This window comes from Marmota monax, unplaced genomic scaffold (assembly GCF_021218885.2).
Source record: "Marmota monax isolate L192 unplaced genomic scaffold, Marmota_monax_Labrador192_F-V1.1 WCK01_AAM20220418_F8-fsc00122, whole genome shotgun sequence".
Classification (NCBI taxonomy): Eukaryota; Metazoa; Chordata; class Mammalia; order Rodentia; family Sciuridae; genus Marmota; species Marmota monax.
The window spans coordinates 6,594,237-6,616,219 of record NW_026695223.1 but is presented as its reverse complement, the minus strand read 5'-3'; the positions used below and the strand labels follow the sequence as shown (position 1 = coordinate 6,616,219).

Below are 21,983 nucleotides of genomic sequence, written 5' to 3'. Positions count from 1 at the left end.
AGGTTCAGAATTGCCCAACAGCCAACTAGAGAATGTACTATTTGGCTTCCGTCCCTCCCTTGTACCCAGCAGGGACACCTCCTTCTGGTCCCCTTGGTTCCTGCCTCTTCACCCTCTCAGCCTCCCAGCGCACCCTGCTCAAGTATTGCCACAGAATCTGTTCAGCCCCTCATGCCCTGGTGCTGACCTCTAGTCCAGGGGGTGCAGATGGTGGGCCTGGCTTCCACTCCAGCTATGGCAAAGGGTGTTTCATACTCTGACTGCAGGACTCAGGGCCAACCTCCAGCCCCTAGATTCTCAGGGTGTCCTTCACTCCTAGTTCATTTCCTCCTCTATTCTGCCTTTTCCTTATCCCTCGGTTGCTCTGCCTGGGCCTTCAGAAAGAGCACTCGTGCTTGCTCTTAGTGTGTCCTCTCCCACAGTTTGCATGTGTCTGAACACATTAAACAATCACCACTACTCTTAGACAAGTCTGGCATCTTATTTGGTTTTTATGACGGCGGTGGTGGGGTGTTGGGTGAGTGCTTGCGTTAAATAAATAGAATTTGAAAGAGTTCTTATCGCCCTCTGCCCTTTCATTGAGTGTGTTGGGGTGGGGAGAAAAAAAAGAATAAAAAACACAGGTGGGGAAAAATCGGGGAAAGATCAGTGATAAATGTGGCTGCCTGCAAGGGCCATGGGTTCTAGACTAAATGCCCTTGGAAAGGGGTTTGCCAAACATGATGAGATTAGGGATAATGATTGGGTCCTGTCTCCTGGGCCCAACCAGTGCTATTTATTCTAGTCTCTAGGACCCCACAGCCCCCTCCCTATGCCCCTGGCTGAGAGGCCACAAGATTCTTGCAGAATAAAAATAATTGGCGATGTCGGGCCTGGAGTCTGGTGTCACTGCCCAGGAGCAGAGAGCCAGCCTACTGCTGCCTTGTTCCAGGGGCCACACATGTTATTCCCTCCCCTTTTTGTGGCTGTCCAGAGCTCTGGGAAGCACCATGGTTGGGGAGCTTCACTCTTCCCCACCCAGAGCTAGCGGTGATCAAAGGCTGTGTGCCCAGTTTCTTCCTGCTACCCTCTCCCTCTCCTCCCTGCATGGTGGAGCCTCTGCCAGTGTCTTTCACACATAAAGACAGCCAACCAGCCTGGGACAATGAGAGCCCTGTTGACATGACGCTGCATCCAGCTCCTTCCTCTCCACAGCTGGAAACCCAGGAGAACTGCCTGGGGGAGCAGGGAGTGGAGAGAGGAGCAGAGAAGTTGAGACATGGAGACTTTAGTTTTTCAGATCAGAAAACAAAAGATCAGTGATGTGGCCGAGGTCAATCAAATAATTTCTGGGTGAATTGATGTTGTATTGCAGCTTTTCTGATCCGACCGATTGCTCTACTCTCTCCGTTTTCCTCTCCCAGAAAGCCAAACCCCTCAGCACATTCCGCGCACTTGTAAAGCTCCTTAGTGGGCTCTGTGCACTTCTGCAGCCTGTCCACCTGGTCGGCCTTGGTGCCTGCAAGAGAGTAGATGGGACTGGGGTCCCTGAGGCTTGATGAGGAAGACAGACAGAGGGAGGCAGAAAAATTCAGCCCAGGGAAAACAAGGCCCATGGGACTGGGACTCACCCAGAGGCAGGTTGTGGACTTTGACACCCTCCTTCACAAGTCATAATCGTATCTCTAGGGGGCCCTGCTTGGGCATAGGCCAAGACTCTAGTTAGGTGGGTCAGGGCACAGCTGGTGGGTCCTGGGGCCTCATGGGCTTCCTCTAGATCTCAGAACCTCTCCTCACAAACCCAGGAGGCCCAGGGCCCATTCCACCCAGACCAGAGCTGAACCCCTCCTCTGACATTTTCTGGATGGGGCATTATGAATAAGGTGCTCAAAGTTTCCATCAGGGTGAGGGAGGTGCTGTCATCTACATGAACTCTCTCAAAGTAGGACCAGACAATCTGCCAGCAGAGTGTCTGGGAAGGGAGAGGGGTGAGACTGGGCACCGGTGCATGGAAATGCCCCATACATGTGTTCCTAGATGCCCCCTTGGGTACAGCCCACGAAGGGGCAAATTCCATCAGGACTCAATACCTGAGGATTTTGAAGACTACAGGAAGGAAGCCAGATAACAAACACATGCACACAATCCTTCGAAAACATCACTATAGCATATAGATGCATTTCCACATGAAACACCATGCATCAATTTAGGTCAAATATCATACATATCTGAGAAGTGCACTAGCTGCATGACGCTGTTCGTCATGGCCACTGCCTCCAGTATGCCTCATTTCCACCACTAACTCAGCCCTCAACCATCTCCCCAGTGCCCCTCCCCAGAGCTCTCCAGGGAAGCATACACAGAGTCTGAGGCTGGCTGTACAATGTTCCCCATAGTGTGAGGCTCAGTGGGGTCTAGAGAGAGAGACTGCAGGAAATGAGGGCTCAGGGCAGAAGATTGGAGCTACATCTACTTCTGGGATAAAAAGGGGGCATGGCGACTGAATTCACACTTTGGTAAAAAATGTATGACAGTTCTGCAACAAATGAGACCTCCTGACTTGTGAAAGCCAAAATGATTCTGTGCACATGAAACCATGTGTGACTCCTGTTTCTTCAGAATCACAGGATGCTTGAGTTGAAAAGGACCTCGAAGGGTTTCAGCACACTGGGTCATACAGACATAAACAGGGGAGTGACAGAGCTAGTCAGACATTGCAGTGGTATACACCATTGCCCCCAGCTCTGGGCGGTGCTGGTGGCCTGCGCACTCCCCTGCTGACCTGTCTGTGCTACTCCACAGGCTTTATGAGCTGGCACCCAGGGCTTGTGAACCCAGTGACTGGAACAAACTCCATGATGAGTGAGCACTGGTTTTGACCTCACTGCCCTGCATAGGCTCCGTCCTCATGGCCCTGTGGCTGGCCTGACCAGTCCTGCTCCTGACCACAGAATGAGGAGACCCCCTCCATGAGGGAGTGAGGCCAAGGAAACAGAGGCCTAGATAGAAACACAGAGAGAGGAGAAGGGAGAGAGGATGCAAGAAATTCAGAGCTCCCTGGAGACCTCGAAAGGTCTTGCAGGTACACATACACATACACATGCACAACCCACCACCATCCACTGCACACACCATACACACACATCCACATGCATGTACCGTACATACACCACATTCAACAGCCAACACCACACACTGCACGTACTGTGTATATACCACTCATACATCACAGACACCACACACATACACACATAGGCACACACCACACACATACACACATAGAACCCACAATGCACACATAACCTACACCACTCACGAAACATATTATACAAGCCACACACATGCACACACCATACGATACATCACACTCCTCCACATACCACACACATACCTCACCCCTGCTCATGTACATAACCCCCATACCTTAATGCACACCACACACATGCACCATACATACCATACACACATATCACATATACATACCAAATACCACATGCACACTACCCAAGCATGTGTGTGCACACACACACATATACATGAGCACAGAGATTAAGACTGAGGGAGCAGGGACACCTCTGCAGAGTGACAGAGATAAGATAGTGAAAACCCACCCAGACTGAACCCACTGACCCTGGGTGGGTGGGGAGACAGCTAATCGAACATAGAATGAACAAAATGAGACCCAAAGCCAGAACAAAGCTATATACGTATTTACTTTTTGGCCCTAAATCAGTGGTTCCCAATGGAGGATGATCTTGCCAGCTGGGGGACTTCAGGCAGTATCTACAGAAACTTTTGGTTGTCGCAACTGAGGACAGGGAGAGACAACTGTGGTCACCTGGTAAATGGAACCTAGGATACTACTAAGCATCAAGAGATGCCTGTACGACAGGCCCAGGCCTGAAAGAAGGGTTATTTGTTCCAGAATGAAGCGTCCAGTGATTGTGCCTGAAAGGCAGGATGTGTGTCCTAGGCTCCGAATCGGGGTGTGTCCCAGCTGCTCCTGCATCTGCACTGACACACATGGCTGAAGGCCTCTGGCCCCGCGGGGGCCTTTCAGTTGACTCCTGAGGACTTCACTGTTGCTTAGAGTTTGAGGCTCAGAAGCTCAGCTTGGGGCAGGCAGGACCGGCTAGAACAAGCTCCTCTTGTGCATCTTGGCCTGCTTTAGATCTGTCCAGGTGGATCCTCCCTCCCCCATGGGTCCTGCTCCCACCAGTTCTCCCCAAGGCATGATGGGAAACTGCCATAAGGTTGGCACAGACTAGATGTCAGCCACCCCTAGTCTGTGCACCTGCTGTTACAGAGGGGACCACTGAGCGGGATGGCGACTACCAGCACAAAAGTTTTCTCCCATTTGAAGTTTGGGCAAGTGATGTGAATGGGGTGTGAGGGCAAGACTCACAAGCTGAGGTCAGCCCCTGGGACAACCCTGCTAGGAGCACCAAGCTCCCTCCCACCCTCCAAACTCCCCATCCCAATGTCCGTGGCCTCCTACTGGTGGACACTCCTTAGCTCTGGGTTGCACAACTGATTCTTCTCCCGCAGTGGGCTTGGCACAGTAGTGAAATGGGCAGAGAGCCATGCCACTCTCAGGATGCTTTCTGTCCCCTGGGAACCTCAGTCCTGGGACTACATCCTTCACACGTGAGGCTGGGAGTTAATGGGGTGTCATTGGCCCTCGGGTAGTGCTGCCGCCACATGGCCCACTCCATTACTGACCCGAGTGCATGATGTGGGTCCCGAGGACTGAGAGAATGGTGCCACCAGAGCCTATACGCAGCAACTCGTACCTCCCTTTCTCTGCCTCCACCCCACTGTGAGTCCATTTTCAGTTTCCTGTCATTGGTCATTGCAGCCGACCTGTGAGAAGGCAACTCGAGGGTGGAGCTGCAGGAGGAAAGGAGAGCTGGAAACCGACTCCTCTTCCTGTCCTCCCTGATCCCCAGCATGACACACCTCATTGCTCCATCCCTACCCCCACCAGGGACTAAGCTGGGGTCTTTTGCTGGAGCTGAGAAGCATAGAGGTGTGGGCAACAGGCAAACACTGGCTTAATGGGCCCAAAGGTCCCGGGGTCAAGGTTTGGATTCTAGCACTTTCCCCCCACCCAGACTGAACCCACTGACCCTGGGTGGGTGGGGAGGCAGCTAATCGAACTGCACTGTTTGCTCAGGGCTGTATGGGCTGGCCTTAGGTCCAACAGCAGGAACACAAGTCGCTTTCCATTTAAAGGTGGTTCTTCTATGCCCCACCCACAGAGACACCCCACCCTGCCTGCACCCAAGTACTCCCTTGTCCCTACACATGTGCTCTCATACACACACATACAGAGTCCATACAACATGTATGATACACACCACATAACATGCACACACACCATACCACATGTGCCACACACGGACACTGCAGACACTTAGCACACACTGTCATTACACACATACACATAATACTACACACAGCATGCACACTATGTATCAAACACTCAACACATACACACAAGCACACCAGAAACATACAGCACATGTTGCACCTCATGTACCATGCAGTCGTACATAGAACACACATGAATATCAAACACATAGGCACCTCACCTCCTCACCACCCCCACCATATATACCATGACATTCATCATATTCACACCAGACAGGCCATACCCAATATACGTACTCCACACACTCTATACACACTTTCCATATACACCAGACACCATAGACACATCATATACACACAGCACATACACACCACACACCACACATGCACACACACACACGCACATATACAGAGGCAACACACATGTGCACGCACACCATGCACACCTTATAGGCATCTCACATACACACATACTGCCATGGTTGCAACTTCCCACTCTCTGTATCTGAGACAGAAACAAAATATTACAAAGTTAGAGAGGGACCCCATGCCTGTGACTTTAAACACCCAGACACCTGCCCCAGGCTGGCAGGCCCTTGGCTGGCAGCAGGGCCTCCACTTCTCTCAGACAGTGAAGATAAACCAGAGGGTCTCCCTGGTGGCTCCCAGTAGCTCCTGTTGGCTTCCGCTGAGGCTCTCTGTGGCAGGATCAATGTGGCGGGGGTCTCTGCAGCAGCATCCCTCTGTGTGGCAGGGAGTCTCTCACTTCTCTGGAGTGTGGGATGGAGCAGAAGGGAGGTGGGCTTCAGAATCGGGGTGGATTTGGACCTCGCCTCTGCCACTCTGTGACCTTGGATGGCTTATTTCATCACTTTGAGCTTCAGTTTTCTCTGTGGGAAAATGGGGACAATAATACCTGCCTCACAGGTTTGTTGTAAGTGTCTGTGGGAACACTCAATTAAAGGACCCAGCACCCGTAGTGGTGAATAAATGTGGCTTCTACCAGAAGCTTGCGGGATAAAATCTGGAGCATTTTTATACTAACATTTTTTTCTTTGCTGATTATCTGAAATTCCAGCTTGCCAAGCATACTGTATTTTATCTGGTACCACATCCATTGAATGTATGTGGTGTTGGGGAGGGGTCTCCAGCACTTCAGAGCCCAATCTGCCCACAGTTAGGTTTTGGGCCTTGGCTAATGAGCCATGGGTGAATTTTACATCTTTAAAGGTGGAATCAAAACAGAACAAAAACCCACACCCCAAAATACACAAAACAAAGACGAATGTGCATCAGAGACTGTGCCAAACTGGGAAATCCTATACTATCTGTCCCTTCACAGCGTCAGCTTGTTAACCTGAAGTTGGTAAGAACCAAGAATCTTTGCTATTTTGATACCTATCCTAGGCCCTGCAAGAGGTTTAACCACAAAAGTCAAGAAAACCTAAATCTCCAGAAAAAGGAGTCAAGGAGGCCCAGAGAAGGAGGGGAAGGGGACTGACACAAAAGGCGCTATAAGGAAGGGTGCTCCTTCCTGCAGCCCCTTGATCCTGGGAATGGATCTGGCCCTCCTCCTCCTCTCAGGTGAGGCTGACCTGTCCAGGCCTTCCCAAGACAGGTCACTGGGTGTCCCAAAGTCCAGGGGAGAGCTCTCTAATCTCTTTGAAGGCCTCCCCTGCAGTGACTGGCCTGGGGGCAGGGAGAGAGTCCCAGGGTGGAGAAAGAGAGGAACTGACGCAAGGCCCCCAGGTAGGCAGGACTGCGGGCCTGTCTCTTTAAATCTCAGGTAATTTGGGAGGAGAGAGGGAGTGTCCCTCCAGCTCACTCCCAGCAGGAGCTCCAGGCGGACCAGCCCGGCAGAATCCCAGCTCTGCCAAGAGTAACAAACTCCGAGCCCTCTGCAGACAGCTAGGAGGCCACAGGGAGCTTCCCAGGGCCTTGAAGGAGAAGTAGGAGACGGGACCTCTACAGGGAGAGGGCAGGCCGGCTCTTGGGGTTGCTGATGTGGCCCCAAGGCAGAGCCCAGTCGGGGTCTGGCCTCAGCCCCCCAAAGAGCAGTTTCTGCACTCCATGGGGTTGTCTCTGCCCAAGGAGAAGGGGTTAATTCTGTGCCTATGGAACAAGTTCTGCAGATGGTTCCACAGACAGGAGTCCTCGGCTCAAAGCCGAGATGAGCAAAACCTGCTGCAGCAGAAGAGGTAAGTCTCACTGTCTACTCCCCTTCCCAGCCCCAGGCTTGTACCCCCGTCAGCCCCCTTCACCCCTGTCTTTACTTGCCCCCGCTCCCTGGCTGCACAGATGGTGCTCCACGGCCTGAACCGGCTCCTTGGGCGCACCTTGTCTCTAGAGTCTTGGCCTGTGGGGCTCCCTGTCTGGATGCCAGGTCACAGAGGAGTGGCTACGGGGCGCAGGTGTCCATTATCTTCACAATCTCCTTCAATCCCAGAGCCTTTAGTGAGTGCCTCCCTAATGGACAAGGGACTTCCCTGGGCCTTGTAGGCATTGTGCACAGGTCCCTCACCGCCAAGGTGCTAGCGGGTCAGGTCAAGCTTCATATATTCTCTTCTCTGTGCCCCCAAAACAATCTCCCTGGTGGAAACACAGAGCACACATGCATACATGTAGGAATGAGGGCAAGACCGAATGAGTAAAGCCGAAAGGGGACTAGTGATCACTAGTAATCACACATAGGACAAAATGTGAAATAGTTTTCATCTCCGCATTGATCTCAGACCTTGACTAAGGCTGTGCTATCTTCCAGGCACCGGAGGGGGTGGGGGCGGGCATGGGTACCTGGCCAAAATACCAGATGTGCAGAGGACCAGGCTCCCCCACATTCTCATTCAGGTTGGGGGATTTGAGAGACTCTAGAGTTTGAGCCCTAAGCAAGTCTCACTGTTGCCTCCAGTCCTGAAGACCTCTCTCAACTCCCTTGACTCCTACGCTTCACCCCCCAATGCCAGCTCAGAGCTGGAGTTGGGAGCAGGAGAGAAGAGAAACCCATAGGATCTTGGAGCCATCCTGCTGTGTCTCCCCTCCCAAGTTTCTAATGGATTTTCCCACCCAGTTGATGACAGCTAGAAGGAAGTTCAGAACTTTGGGGTTTTCCCTGGGCCCCGAATGAGGCAGATAACATGTCTCTTCATAGAAGAAAATCTGAAGGTTTTGTGTCTTGGGGTTTTTCTCTGTCTCTGAAAGCAGGGGTCTGCCTTGGCTGGCTGGAAAGCTGCCTGGGGGTTTCCTCTGCTTTGCTCAAGAATTCTGGGCTGGGATGTGCCCTTCTTTGAGTTGTGACTTCCTGTCTCTCACATCAGCCACCCACCTCTCTCCCCCCAGGCCTGGGAGAGTGGGGGCTGGGACACATGTCTGGCTGATGACGTCTTGGGGCAACAGAATGGCATTGTTGTTAGAGAATAGGTCGTCACTGGCTCTACTCATCCTCTTCCCACTCCTGGGACCCTAGGGCTGGGAGCACCAGGCACAGAGCACGAGAGGCCTGGGTAGGTGAGCTTCCCTGTGTACTGCTATGACGGGAGGACATTGTAAGGGATTTGGGCTGGAGCATCCCGGTCCAGGCTGAGCATAGGTTCTTTCCAGTCTTGTCTGCCTCTAGTTCTTCCTAAGATCAACTAGTGGGCCCATTCTGCCATCAGCTGGGGACTCTCCTCCATTCCCTGACCTCTGCATCTATTTCTGTTTCTTGCCCTCTACCTCTAAACACCAGGTGTCCATAATAATGGCTCCTCTTTGGATGGCACTTCCCAAAGGGAGTGAAATTTTCTGGAAGGGGACTTTCCTAGTCTGTGTGGTTAACTAGACAAAGGAAGACACACTGGTAATTGGAAAATCATGGGATGGCCATGCAAATAAGGTCAGTATGGAGAGGTGAGGGTTGAGCTGAGGAGAGATAGGAAAAAACAATGTATTGAGAACCTGGAGGTGAATAGCTTCCAGCTCCTACCTTGTCTCATGTAATCTCAGATTCAGGCTGAGGAGGTAGGGCCTCACATCCCTGTAGGAATGAGGCAGGCCCAGGGCCCATGAGGGAGGAAGAGGTGAGTCAGAATGTGTGCTGAGGGGGACTTGGAGGGGAACTTCAGGGTGGGGTCAGGTGCGGTTCCATGGATGGTCCAGTGAGAAGGTCTCTTTCTTGGGTCTTCATCAGACAGCCTCCTACTTAAATCCACGTTGTGGGGTCCAAGTTGAGTTCTCAACTCTCTCCCATTTCTTCCAGATCACCTCTCCCTCTGGCTCAAATTTTTTCACTTCTTGATAATCATTGCATTCAACATTTGAGCATACGACACTTCACTAGGTTTGGAAAATGAACAGGACACATTCCTACTCTCAAGGGCTCACGTTCTGAGGGGAAAAATGTACCCAAATGCATATACACTAGGCCCTCTGCACCTGCAGATTCAATCACTTTTTCTTTTTTGGTCTGTGGTGCTAGGATGGAACCCAGGGCCTTGCTCATGCTAGATGAGTGTTCTCCCACCAAGTTATATTCCCAGCCCTTGCTTCAGCAAATTCAACCAAACCTTGGAGAGGAAATAATTTTTAAAAAGTTCTGTTGTTGCTGACATGTACTGTGTGGTTAAGCACATGATGGTCGTGTTGTTATTTCCTAAACAATACAGTAACAACTATTTACACAGCGTTCACATTGAATTGGGTCTCACAAGCCATCTAGAGATGTGTGTAAATTATATGTAAACACCACACCACTGTATATAAAGGACCTGAGCATCTGTGCATTTCCATATCTGTGGAAGTCCTGGTGCAATCCCCTTCCCAGACTGGAGGGATGACTGGATGTGGTTAAAGATGAGCTTGGTGAAGGTCATCAGAAGGGGACAGACCAGTGCAAAGGGAGCACAGAGGAGGAAGCTGCCATATCTGATTTCAGCCCATGCTGGCACCTTCTCTCCAGGAGCAAAGGCAGGTATACTGGAAGGTTCTCTGTAGTTTTCTACAGTTATGTAGGTACATGGATGAATACAGGTGAACTGAAGTGTCTGAGAACACTAAGCTCTGGCACGCCCCGTGCTCCACTCACTCCTGCCTCAGCAAACACACATCATCGACTTGCATGTACACCCGTCTACTTACATGAAGGTATCGTGGTAGTTAAAAAGATGGCCAGGCTCCAAGTCTCTAAAGAGCCACTTTCCGCAGATTTTGGCTTCCTCATCCCATTGCCAGGAGCCTCAGCTGGAGGGAGGACCCACAAGTGCTCAGTGAATATTGCTTCCCACACATGACTGCTCTCTTCTTCCTCTGTGGTCACCGCCCCAGGCATACCCCCCACCTCCCAAGAAAAACCAGGAGGAGCCATAAAACTTGAAGAACCACATAATTTAGTGGTAAGAGCCTGGGGCTATGTTCTTGGCCAATCTTTCTGCCTTTTAACCCTGTGTAATCTTCTGGCAATGATTGGCCATGCTGCCTCAGTTTACTTTTTTGAAAAATGGGAGAATTAACCCAATCATGCTAAAGGGTGATAATGAGCAAAAGAGATATATTGCTTTGGAAACTGAATGGTGTGTTTAACAAGTGGGATTATTGTGATTAAAAAAATACATAGCAATATAGGGCAACTCCTCAAGATCGCAAGCATCAGAGAGGCTGTGAACTTCCTTCTAGCAGAACAGGACAGAATCTACCAGATGGTGTGTCCAACCATACTGTGTATCATTCCCATCTCCATCATGAAGGCACATTCATCTGAGAGGGTGTTTGGGGAGAAACCTATGGGATTGATGGGTCTCCACATGGTCCCCTCTGTGGTCTCTGAGCCTTCTTCCAACCCTTATTAGCATTAAGAACAGTGGTGGCGAAGTGGCTAATGGGGCACTCATCCCAGCTCTGCCTCTGGCTTGGTTGGACAAATCACATCAGAGCTCTGGGACTCTGTCACATGAACAGATTAGACTCAATTTCTGGGGACTTTCTAATCTTAATCTTCTGATTTGAGCTTTTCCTCAAGACTGTCTGTATTCTGCTGTTTTCCCCAGCACTAAAAACAAAACTTGACTTGTGTACATGGAACACACAGATATATAAGTACATGAGAACCAAGAGAGGAGTGTGGGGTCCAGGGGCAGAGAGGAGGGAAGTCAAAGATCCTCACTTGGTGGCCTGAGTGGAAAATCATTGACTTGTCTTCTCAGAAAAAAAAAAAAAAGGACCCGGTTTTGTGCCAGGAACCCCATAGATAGGTTCTACAATCAATATTGAGTGTAGACTTCAATTTTATAATTAATTGAACAGTAAAACAAAAAATTCTAGAACCTGAAAACACCTTTCCTAGTGTGATAATTTCAGATTTGCTCTATAATTCTTTTTGCTACTTAACCAGTGGGAGCTTAAATGGCTTCATTTTTGTTTCTTCCTTAGTTGAGTATTTAATGATCTGTTAAGACAACATTTTGTATGTATGGCAAATTTCTAATTCTCTTTCATGTGAAGAATCCTTTTTTAAAAAAAAAATGGATCATGAACACTTGTAACTGGAAGTCAGGGTTTCTCCACCTTGGCATGATTAACATTTGGGGCAGGGTAGCTCTCTGATGGGTGCCATCCTGTATGGGATGTTTAGTAACATCCCTTCCCTCTGCCAGGAGCACATCCCTGTTCCTCAGTAGTGATCTAAACTCCTCTGATGGGCTGCCATTGGAGAATCTACAAGCATCTTTGATGCTCTTTGCACTTTTCTTATGGAGCCTGAGGATCCTCAGAGATTTGGGGGTCTGCCTCCACACTACAAACAACCAGAACTTGGGCTTTCTCTGCTGTCCCCTGGTGGCCCCATTTTATTATTACAAGTAATGTCTCTCCCTGATACCATGGAACCCATTCACACGCCTACCCAACTTTTTGTTGGATTCTGGAGTTTGCAATCAGAAGAGGCGATTTTCCAAAACACTTTGCTGGGTTGGATTATAAGTTGTTTCTTCACCCAGAATGTGCTCTGGTTAGGTTATCAGATAAAATCCAGGATACCCAGTTCAAGGTAAATCTCAGATTAACAAAGAGTAAATTATTAGTGTTAGAGTATCACAAATATTGCATGGGATATATATTTAAAAAATAGTTATGGATGTAAAATTAAAAATTAACTGAGCATCTTGTATTTTTACTTTACAAATCTGGCAAACCTAGGTTCTCTCCAGTCCCACTAGAATATCTACAGAAGCAAGAAAAGGAAGATATAGGGATTGGAGGCTTGAGGGGGGACGTCTGCAGGCTCCAGAGATGAATAGGGCCCTTTCCTTGGGGCCTAGGAATAGACAGATGCTAATTACAACCCAAAGAATGAGATGCCGGAATAAAAGTAAAGCCAAAGGAGAGAGTAAAGAATATGCTAGGGAGGGTGTGTATATGTGAGTGTGCCCCATTCTAGTGCAGGTTCTGAATATCTACAGAAGAGGATTTGGGCAAATGGCCAGAGGGGTGGTGGTGATGGGGAAGGAGGTGTAGGAAGCTTTTCTGCAGCTGTTTTTGCATGCCAAGCATACTGTTTTTCGTTTAGATATATGTTTGCTTAAGGTTGGCTCAGGGGATGGCTTCTAGAGAAAATAAGGAGGGGCAGTAAAATCAGGCCACCTTTTTGGCCCTGCTAGGGATTCATCCATTGCACAGCTAGCTCTGGTGAGCGCCCACTGCATTCTCAGCTTCTCCCCCAGCAGCGCAGTGCAGAATAGACAATGAACAATTCAGGGCCCGGGAGTCAATTCTAGGAGGAGGGAGCCCTGTGGGCGCAGGCATAGGGAAATCCATGTGCTCTGTGGAGCTGAGACGTGTGTGGTGAGACCAAAACGCAGGGTGGAAGGAGTGAGTGGGAGGAGCAGCAAATGGAAAAATAGTTGTACAAAGACCGTAAAAGACCTCTGTGTTCCCTCTCCTTGGGCACTGAGGGACCCATCCGAATATGATAAGCTGTGATTGCAGGTGGCATTTAGAAAGGTTGTCTTGGCAGCCTCCGGAAGAAGGGGTTAGGGGTATGTAGGGTGCAGGGGCACTAGTTAGGAGAATATTTTGCTAATCTTGGGCTAGAGAATGAGGACATGACTTAATGAAAGTTAGCAGGAGCAAAAAGGAAAGGAATGAATGGAGATGGAACTTGGATGTTGGAGTGACCAGCCTGGTGGCTGCCCATGTGGCCTGGAGGGGAGGAAGGAGCTATGGTTGGGGAGATGTCCGAGTCATTTCTCCTCTTCTGGATTACCCTCCCAACCCCAGTTTCACAGTAGGTTTCTTGTAATCACACTGCTGGCACTTCAGGATATGAACTCCTGTTGATGTTTTCTGTTTGTTTGTTTTGGTATATCATGTAATTGGCCACATATAAATAAATAGGATTATTTCATTCCCTCCTATAGAAAGACCAAATGGCTCAAGGCTGAGAGAGAAAATTGAATAGAAGGTAATCCATATGTCTTACTTGGAAAAAGTTGTGATTTTATGAGTTTTTTAGTTCATTGTCAGAATAATACTAGAGAAATCTGGAGAGTCATAGAAGATAATTTTCCCCTAAAGCAAGTGAAAAGCAGATAATAAAAAAGGAAAGACTAAGGACAAGAAAATACAAAATTTTAAAAAAGATCCTATGGATCCAAAATCAGGAAAGCCCAAAAAGAACAAAAGGAAAGAATGGGGACATTCAAACCTGCATGACATTCAATGAATGAACCCTACTAATTAGATTTTCCAGCTTCTCTGCATCTATCATTGTTGGCCATAGTTTATATTTTCACAAGTGCTAAGCTCTAGTGTGTGCTGTTTGAAAGTGGATTTCCTGAGCATGCCTGGATTGATCACCTTTGGAAATTTGCATGCACGGAGCATACTCAAATAGCTACTGACTTGAGTGATGCTCCTCAAAATTTTAATATGCACAAGAATCAGTTGGAATTTTCTTAAATTACAGACCCTGGTTTTCCAGGTCCAAGGGTGGGCCTGAGAGTTCATATTTCTTATCAGTGCTCATAAGATGCTAATGATTTCTTTAAGAAGAAAGGGCATAAAAATAACATGTGAGAAGAAAGAGAGAGAGAGAGAGAGAGAGAGAGAGAGAGAGAGAGAGAGAGAGAGAGAGAGAGAGAGAGAGAGAGAGAGAGTGTCAGGCCTTTATAAACAAGCAGCTCTCACTACTTTTGGACTGAACCCCAAAGATGCTACCCTCAGGAGGAGGAAAAAGCTAGAATAAAAGGAATTTCTGAGAAGGTCAAATAGGCAGAGCATCACAACAGGAAAAAACTGGTTAGCCTCTGCATGTTGACTTCCTCCACGAACATGAGGGAGGAACTTCTTGTACCCCTAGTCCATGCAAAACAAGGCTTATCCTGAAGGCAATCTCAGGGCAACCAGGAGGCTAACCCAGGACCACTCCAGAGGTAAACAGGTCAGGAGGTGAATGCATACTGAGTACAACTCCTCCCCCCTCACCTGATATGCAAGATAACACTAACACGCACTGTACATTCTGGTCCGGCACTCAGGGTATGGCAAGCCAGTCATGACACTCTCCCACTGACTGGCCAGGTGAAGAAAGACTAGGTGACCTTTGCTCTGCCATGGTCCCACCTGCCTGGGTCAAGGGCCTTGGGGTCCATCAGATACAGGTTCTGAAGGACAAAGCCTCACCACTTGATCCACCACTGAGCGTGCTCACTGTCACCACTTCTCTTCTCCCATTCCTTGGTAGGATCTGGGAGTCTCCTCTCCTTCTAGCAGCCAAAGAAAATGATGTCCAGGTTCTGAGCAAGCTGCTCAAGTATGAGGCCTGTGAGGTGCACCAGAGAGGTAAGGATCAGAGCCCAGCACCCATCCATCTACTGGGCCAGCCCCAGACACAGGACTTCCCAGGAGAGCCCAGGACCTTGAGTCTGTACTGTCCCCACTCCTCTGCTCCATAGAATCCAGGTGACTCTTTTCTTTACAAATGCCAGGAGCCATGGGGGAAACAGCGCTGCACATAGCAGCCCTCTACGACAACCTGGAGGCCGCCATGGTGCTGATGGAGGCTGCCCCAGAACTGGTCTTTGAGCCCATGACATCTGAGCTGTATGAAGGTGAGGGCCCGTGGGCCCATCCAGGGTAAGAGATGGGGTGCACTGAGATATTTCCAGCTATCTCTGTAAGGGATCATTTGGGGAAACCAGAGGGAGCAGATGAGTGTCCCTTCTCTTTATTCCCTTCCCGGGAATTCTCCTTTCTTCCTTGTCGTCCTCACATTCCTAGAACACCTGGCTTCTGAAACCCAGAGGCCAAGAGGAAGAGATGGGGGTCAGCTGGGTCTCCTGGGAACCTTGAACACCCAAGCGATTCCAGTCCTCCATCCCAGTCTGCCCTTAGGAAGGAGACCATGGGTTCACTAGTGAGGTCTCTTCAGGGTACTGGGGACACTTTGTGACTGATGGCTCTCTCTGGGCCAGGTCAGACTGCCCTGCACATCGCTGTCATGAACCAGAACGTGAACCTGGTGCGCGCCCTGCTTGCCCACGGGGCCAGCGTCTCTGCCAGAGCCACAGGCACCGCCTTCCAACGCAGTCCCCACAACCTCATCTACTATGGTGAGGGCAGGGCCAGGCTGGGAGGAAGGGCAGGTGGACAGCCAGGTCGAGGCCAAGAGCTGGGCTAAGCAGGGCCTTGCCCTCAGCTCCATCTGTGGGGAAGCAGAAGGGCAGCCCTTACAGGACTTAAGGCCAGAGGCCAATTCCCAGGACCCTCTTCAGTGTCCTTCCTCTGGTTCTGCTGGACAAGTGCCCCATGCCCTGAGCTGAGATGTGGGAGGAGCAAGCAGGCAGTCACCTGGGAGAAACTGCCCCCTTAGCTCGTGACCCTGTGGTCTCCTGCCATGGATCTCTCTATGTCCCCAGGGGAGCACCCTTTGTCCTTTGCTGCCTGCGTGGGCAGCGAGGAGATTGTGCGGCTGCTCATTGAGCACGGAGCTGACATTCGGGCCCAGGACTCTCTGGGTAAGAGCTGAGATGGGAGGGGGTGCTGGGATGTGCCTGGGGGTGTGAGGGAGGACCAGGGGTGGGGAATGGGACCACCAAGGCCTTTAGACCTGTGTCCACATGCCAGCCCGTGTCCTCCCTAGGAAACACAGTGCTGCACATCCTCATCCTGCAGCCCAACAAAACCTTTGCCTGCCAGATGTACAACCTGCTGCTGTCCTATGATGGAGGGGACCACCTGCAGCCCCTGGAGCTTGTGCCTAATCACCAGGGCCTCACCCCCTTCAAGCTGGCTGGAGTAGAGGGCAACACTGTGGTGAGAGGCTCCCCAGCCCTAAGGTGCCTCTCTAGTGACCCACATCCTACTTTGCTGCCCTGGGAGGAAACAGATGTTAATGCACATTCCTGATGCCTGGGTCCCTTTCTCAGCTCAGATTGGGGTTTTCCTCCTGATTTTTATCTTTCTTGTTCCTGTTCCATTTCCTGCCCACTTTCTCTGACCTGAGTATTGGGGATTTAATCTAGATCCAGGCTTGGTGTCTGTAATGCCCAGGGCCATGTATCCTACCCAGAGCAGCAGCCCTTCCCTTCTCTCATCTTCCTTCCTGAGCTCTGGAGAGGGTCATGGGGAAGGAAGATGAATTTGACGTCAGAGTGAACATGGCTGATGCTGCCTCTTAAATTAAGGGCCTCTGCCCTCTCCAGGGCTGCTCTCCTCCTGGATGTGATTCTGCTCCACCCTTTATGGCATCCCCTCTGCCTGCAGCTCCTGATGCTCTCCACCTTCCCTCAGATGTTCCAGCACCTGATGCAGAAGAGGAAGCACATCCAGTGGACATACGGGCCCCTGACCTCCACCCTCTACGACCTCACAGAGATCGACTCTTCAGGGGATGAGCAATCCCTGCTAGAACTTATTGTCACCACCAAGAAGCGGGAGGTATGGGGGTCTCCCCAGCAGAGGTGGCTGGCAGGATATGCCAGGGTCTCAGAGTCACCTGTTCTACTCTTTCTGCTGCAGGCTCGCCATATCCTGGACCAGACTCCAGTGAAGGAGCTGGTGAGCCTCAAGTGGAAGAGGTATGGGCGGCCCTACTTCTGCGTGCTGGGTGCCATCTACCTACTATACATCATCTGCTTTACCATGTGCTGTGTCTACCGCCCCCTGAAGCCCAGGACCACTAACCGCACCAACCCCCGGGACAACACCCTCCTCCAGCAGAAGCTCTTCCAGGTGATCCCCCAGGAGTAGAGGACTAACAGGGCAGGACGCTGCTCTCTGCTCTTTCTCAGTTTGGTCCCACTGCCCTGTTCTCAGATCCACATTTCTCCCCTCACATGTCTGATATATGGGTTCAGAGTCAAAGCACACACACACATAGAAACACACACTCTCTCTCTCTCTCTCTCTCTCTCTCTCTCTCTCTCTTGGAGCAGCCTGAGACTAACCAGACCTAAGGGGTTAGAAAGGTCTGGGCTTGTGGCTGTAGGCTCCAGGAAAGATAGAGCAGATGCATGAGAGCCCTGGATGCTCTGAGCATCTTTTTCTCCCCTCAGGAGGCCTATGTGACCCCCAAGGATGACCTCCGGTTGGTGGGGGAACTGGTGACCGTCATTGGCGCTGTGATCATCCTGCTGGTAGAGGTGAGGTGTGGATGGAATCCACAGTGAAGCTGTTGTCCCAGGGATCCAGCCTAATGCAGGTCTTCAAGTGCCTTTGTGTCTCCCCATCTTCTCTTCAGATACCAGATATCTTCAGGTTTGGTGTCACTCGCTTCTTTGGACAGACCATCCTTGGCGGACCATTCCATGTCATCATGTGAGTCTCTGATCTCTCACTCCCATCCCTTTCCTCTTAGGTCTCCAGTTTCCTTCCCTGGATTCCTGACTTTCTAATCTTAACTCCAGAGATCCTTCTCCAGTGATGTGTGTCCCTATGTGTGCACAGGCTGAGTCTGAATGTGTGGGGACTGTCCCAGTTATACCCTTGCTGCCTGGTGGCTTGTATAATCCCAGCCCTCTACTCATCACCTCCCTTACTGCTCTCCTCCTAGCGTCACTTATGCGTTCATGGTGTTGGTGACCATGGTGATGCGGCTCACCAATGCAGATGGGGAGGTGGTACCCATGTCCTTTGCCCTGGTGCTGGGCTGGTGCAATGTCATGTATTTTGCCCGAGGATTCCAGATGCTGGGCCCTTTCACCATCATGATCCAGAAGGTCAGTGCTTTCCCCCCATGCTTCCTAGAGAGAGGTCCCCAAACCAAGCTTTTGTAGAGGGCCAAATACTCAATATTTCAGGTTTTGTAAACTATGTATGGTATTTGTTGCATATTCTTCTTTACTTTTAAAAAACAATCCTTTAAAAATGTTGAAACCATTCATCCATCCAATATTAAAACCATTCAAAAGCCACAACAGGCCAGGTAGATTTGACCTGCAGGCTATGGTGTGCTGACCTGTATCTTGGGGCATGGAGCTGTTAGAATAACTGGTGCTAGACCTGCTAGCTCTGGATGGAGCAATTGCTGAGAGAATGTGTGATGTTCTCTTTGTCTCATCCCCTTTTAGATGATTTTTGGTGACCTCATGCGGTTCTGCTGGCTGATGGCTGTGGTCATCCTGGGCTTTGCTTCAGGTAAATTGCCTATCCAAAATGGGGGCCATGGAGGAAGGGGTTGGGGGGACCTACAGGGTACAGAATGCCTCTGGCTAAACTTGAGGGAGGGAAGGAAGGAGGGGGAGAAGGCAAAAGTCAAAGGAGGCCGTGCAATGTCTGAGGATGCGATATCCCTCAGAGGTAAGGGAAAATTGGGAGTGCTCGGGAGAATGGCTCTTGGGATCAGGAGGCTGAATCTTGTAGAAAATGTGGAACAAAAGAACCTGGAAAAAAGGAGAGTTGTGGGCTGAGATGGTGATCCTGGAGATGAGGAAGGCAATAGGAAGGCAATGTGCAGCAATGAGCTGGCCGTGGGCTGGTCATGATACAGTTGCCATGGTAACTCTCACCCCCTTGGGTGGAGCAGCCTTCTATATCATCTTCCAGACAGAGGATCCCGACGAGCTGGGCCATTTCTATGATTACCCCATGGCACTGTTCAGCACCTTCGAGCTGTTTCTCACCATCATTGATGGTCCTGCCAACTATGACGTGGATCTGCCCTTCATGTACAGCATCACCTACGCTGCCTTTGCCATCATCGCCACACTGCTCATGCTCAACCTCCTCATTGCCATGATGGGCGACACTCACTGGCGAGTGGCTCACGAGAGGGATGAGCTCTGGAGGGCTCAGGTGAGCTCCCAGTGGCTGGGTAGGTTCTTGTAAGTCATCCTCTTCCTGCCCAAGAAATGCCTATGCTCAGGTAGAAGCAGGTATTCTGGCCCTACGTGTGTTGGATAATTATTGCACAGTAAGGAAAACAATGCCAAGTGTGCAGAAGAATTGGATTAGCAATACAATAGAGAAATAGTGGACTCTCCGGAAAGAATTCCTCATTGTTTTCCCAACACTGAAAACCTTAAATCTCTTCTAGAATACTCAACAGGAATCAAAGCTGACAGTGGCCAAAACCACATTCAGTCAATTTTGCTTCTAAGTGAGAATGGAAGTTTTAAGTTTTCTTGACAATATTTAAGTCTGCAAAATCTGACCCAGAAAAAATGGAAGTGTTAAAAATAATGCCATAAAAAATTCCTATCCTAGCAGAACCTATCTTCAGCCATATGATGAAGATGGGCATAAGACAATTAGATGAATAAAATCCCCATTTAAAAATATACTTAGAAAAGAATTGAGATCAACAAAGATAATTTCAGCAAAATAAAAACGGAAATTCCAAACACTAGAAGGCATTTAACTATGAAAACAGTGAAACCTAAGCTGACTAAATGAGATTTGCTCTGGGAAATATTTTCTCCTTGAAAATGTACTGATACTAGATTTGTAAGTAGGTGTTTACGTCTATAAATGGCCATTATGTGGGGTCAGGTTATTCTGAGGCCCTGAAGACTCCTTTCTGTTTGCTTCCCTCGTCTCCCCATCCTCCTTGGAAAAGATCTCTCCTTCTAAGGAGAATCTCCACATCCCAGCTTCACTCTGCCTGGCTTTGCCATGAATGTCATGTTGTTGGGTGAAAACGTGTGGGGCTCAAGTCCCATCAAACTCTTCCTGAGAAGAGGCTCAACAGAGTTCAAACCACCATTCCAGATCAGGGATGTGGCTCACCCTTCTGGGAAGCCATGAGCTGCCGAGTTTCCTGGCTGTTGTAAAACTCGTCTCTGCTGGGCCTGCCCTTCCTCCCCCATTCTTCTCAATCTACATTGCCTGGTCTGTACCTGGGCTCCTTTCTGACTCTCCCCTTTGTCCTCACATGCAGGTGGTAGCCACCACGGTGATGCTGGAGCGGAAATTGCCTCGCTGCCTGTGGCCTCGCTCCGGGATCTGCGGGAGCGAGTACGGGCTGGGGGACCGCTGGTTCCTGCGGTAAGTCATGGTGTTGGGTAGGAGTCCCCTGAGCAACCACTTTTGCAGGGGACCCCTTTGCTCAGATAACCTCCGGCTCCCCAGGGCCCCATGGATGCCTGGGTGTCCCCTAGGCCCCATATCCACTGACTGGACCATGACTACTGAGAAAGTGGCCCCATCAGGAGCATCCTAAGAGCTGGTGGACCAGAGTCTGCTATTTCCTGGGCCCTGGCTGCTGAGGGCCAGGTGTCCCATGCCCATGACAGTTTGCAGAGGGGAAAGGCCAATAGTGGTGGGGCTGGGAAGCAGGTGGATAGGAGAGAGGCATTGGTCTTGCCTCTCTTCTTCGGCCCCTGCTACCCCTCACGTCCTCCTCCTGCACTCTGCAGAGTGGAAGACAGGCAGGATCTCAACCGGCAGCGAATCCGTCGCTACGCACAGGCCTTCCAGCCGCAGGAAGTCCTCTGTTCTGAGGGCTTGGACAAAGACTCAGGGGGAAAACCAGAGGGGTGCCGTCCCTTGGGCCCCCACCTGTCCTTTCCTACACCCTCAGTGTCTCGAAGCACCTCCCGTAGCAGCATCAACTGGGAAAGGCTCCGACAAGGGACTCTGCGGAGGGACCTGCGGGGGATGATCAACCAGGGCCTGGAGGACGGGGAGGGCTGGGAATACCAGATCTGAGCACTCACCCTCACTGCGAGCATGAAAACAAAACAAAGCAAAACCAACAAGAACCTAGGGGTCTCATCTCCCAGGTCCCAGGGGGAAAGGGGCAGACCGTGAACGCTAAGCACGTTGGGAATTACTGCTCCAGGCCTCCAGGATGCCTTGAGCTGGGCAAAGAGAAGCTGAGGCTACGGTCCTCACCTCGTCTTAGGCCTTCCTCCTTCTCTCATGGAAGTCCCACTGCACGTCAGAGCACTTTAAGGACAGGTTTGCCTTCTCAGGCACCTGTCTCCACCCCTGTGTAATAAGTAGGAAGGGAGAGAGCCCTTTCCAGGGTGCTCCAGACAGTTGAAGGGGGAAGCGCTGGGTTTATGGAAAGGTGCCTGGGAGAGGGAGACAGGCACCTCTCTAGGAGTAAAAAAGCTGGGCTGAGTCTCACCACCTTCCAATAAAGTCATTTCCTGCTCCCTGTCCCACGGGCTTCTGCCTGTCTGCCCGGTGTCTGCCCGCCCCCTCCTCCCCTCCGCCCCTCC

At 50.4% G+C, this 21,983-nt stretch overlaps 1 protein-coding gene across 2 annotated transcripts; it reads left to right on the top strand.

The window, feature by feature from the left end:
• Positions 1-7,173: 7,173 nt before the first annotated feature.
• Trpv6 (transient receptor potential cation channel subfamily V member 6) lies at positions 7,174-21,921 on the top strand. 2 transcript variants are annotated; one of them, XM_046434154.2, is made up of 15 exons: positions 7,174-7,550; positions 15,062-15,159; positions 15,306-15,428; positions 15,792-15,929; positions 16,236-16,334; positions 16,460-16,632; positions 17,110-17,256; positions 17,338-17,550; positions 17,874-17,960; positions 18,059-18,135; positions 18,371-18,536; positions 18,888-18,954; positions 19,343-19,611; positions 20,696-20,802; positions 21,174-21,921. In XM_046434154.2, exons 1-15 carry the CDS (start codon positions 7,423-7,425, stop codon positions 21,463-21,465), a joined length of 2,184 nt encoding a protein of 727 aa, XP_046290110.1. In that variant the 5' UTR covers positions 7,174-7,422; the 3' UTR covers positions 21,466-21,921. The 2 variants fall into 2 exon arrangements, with proteins under 2 accessions (XP_046290110.1, XP_046290111.1); XM_046434155.2 differs by lacking the exon at positions 7,174-7,550 and having other exon boundaries at positions 15,143-15,159; positions 15,797-15,929.
• The last annotated feature ends 62 nt before the right edge of the window (positions 21,922-21,983 follow it).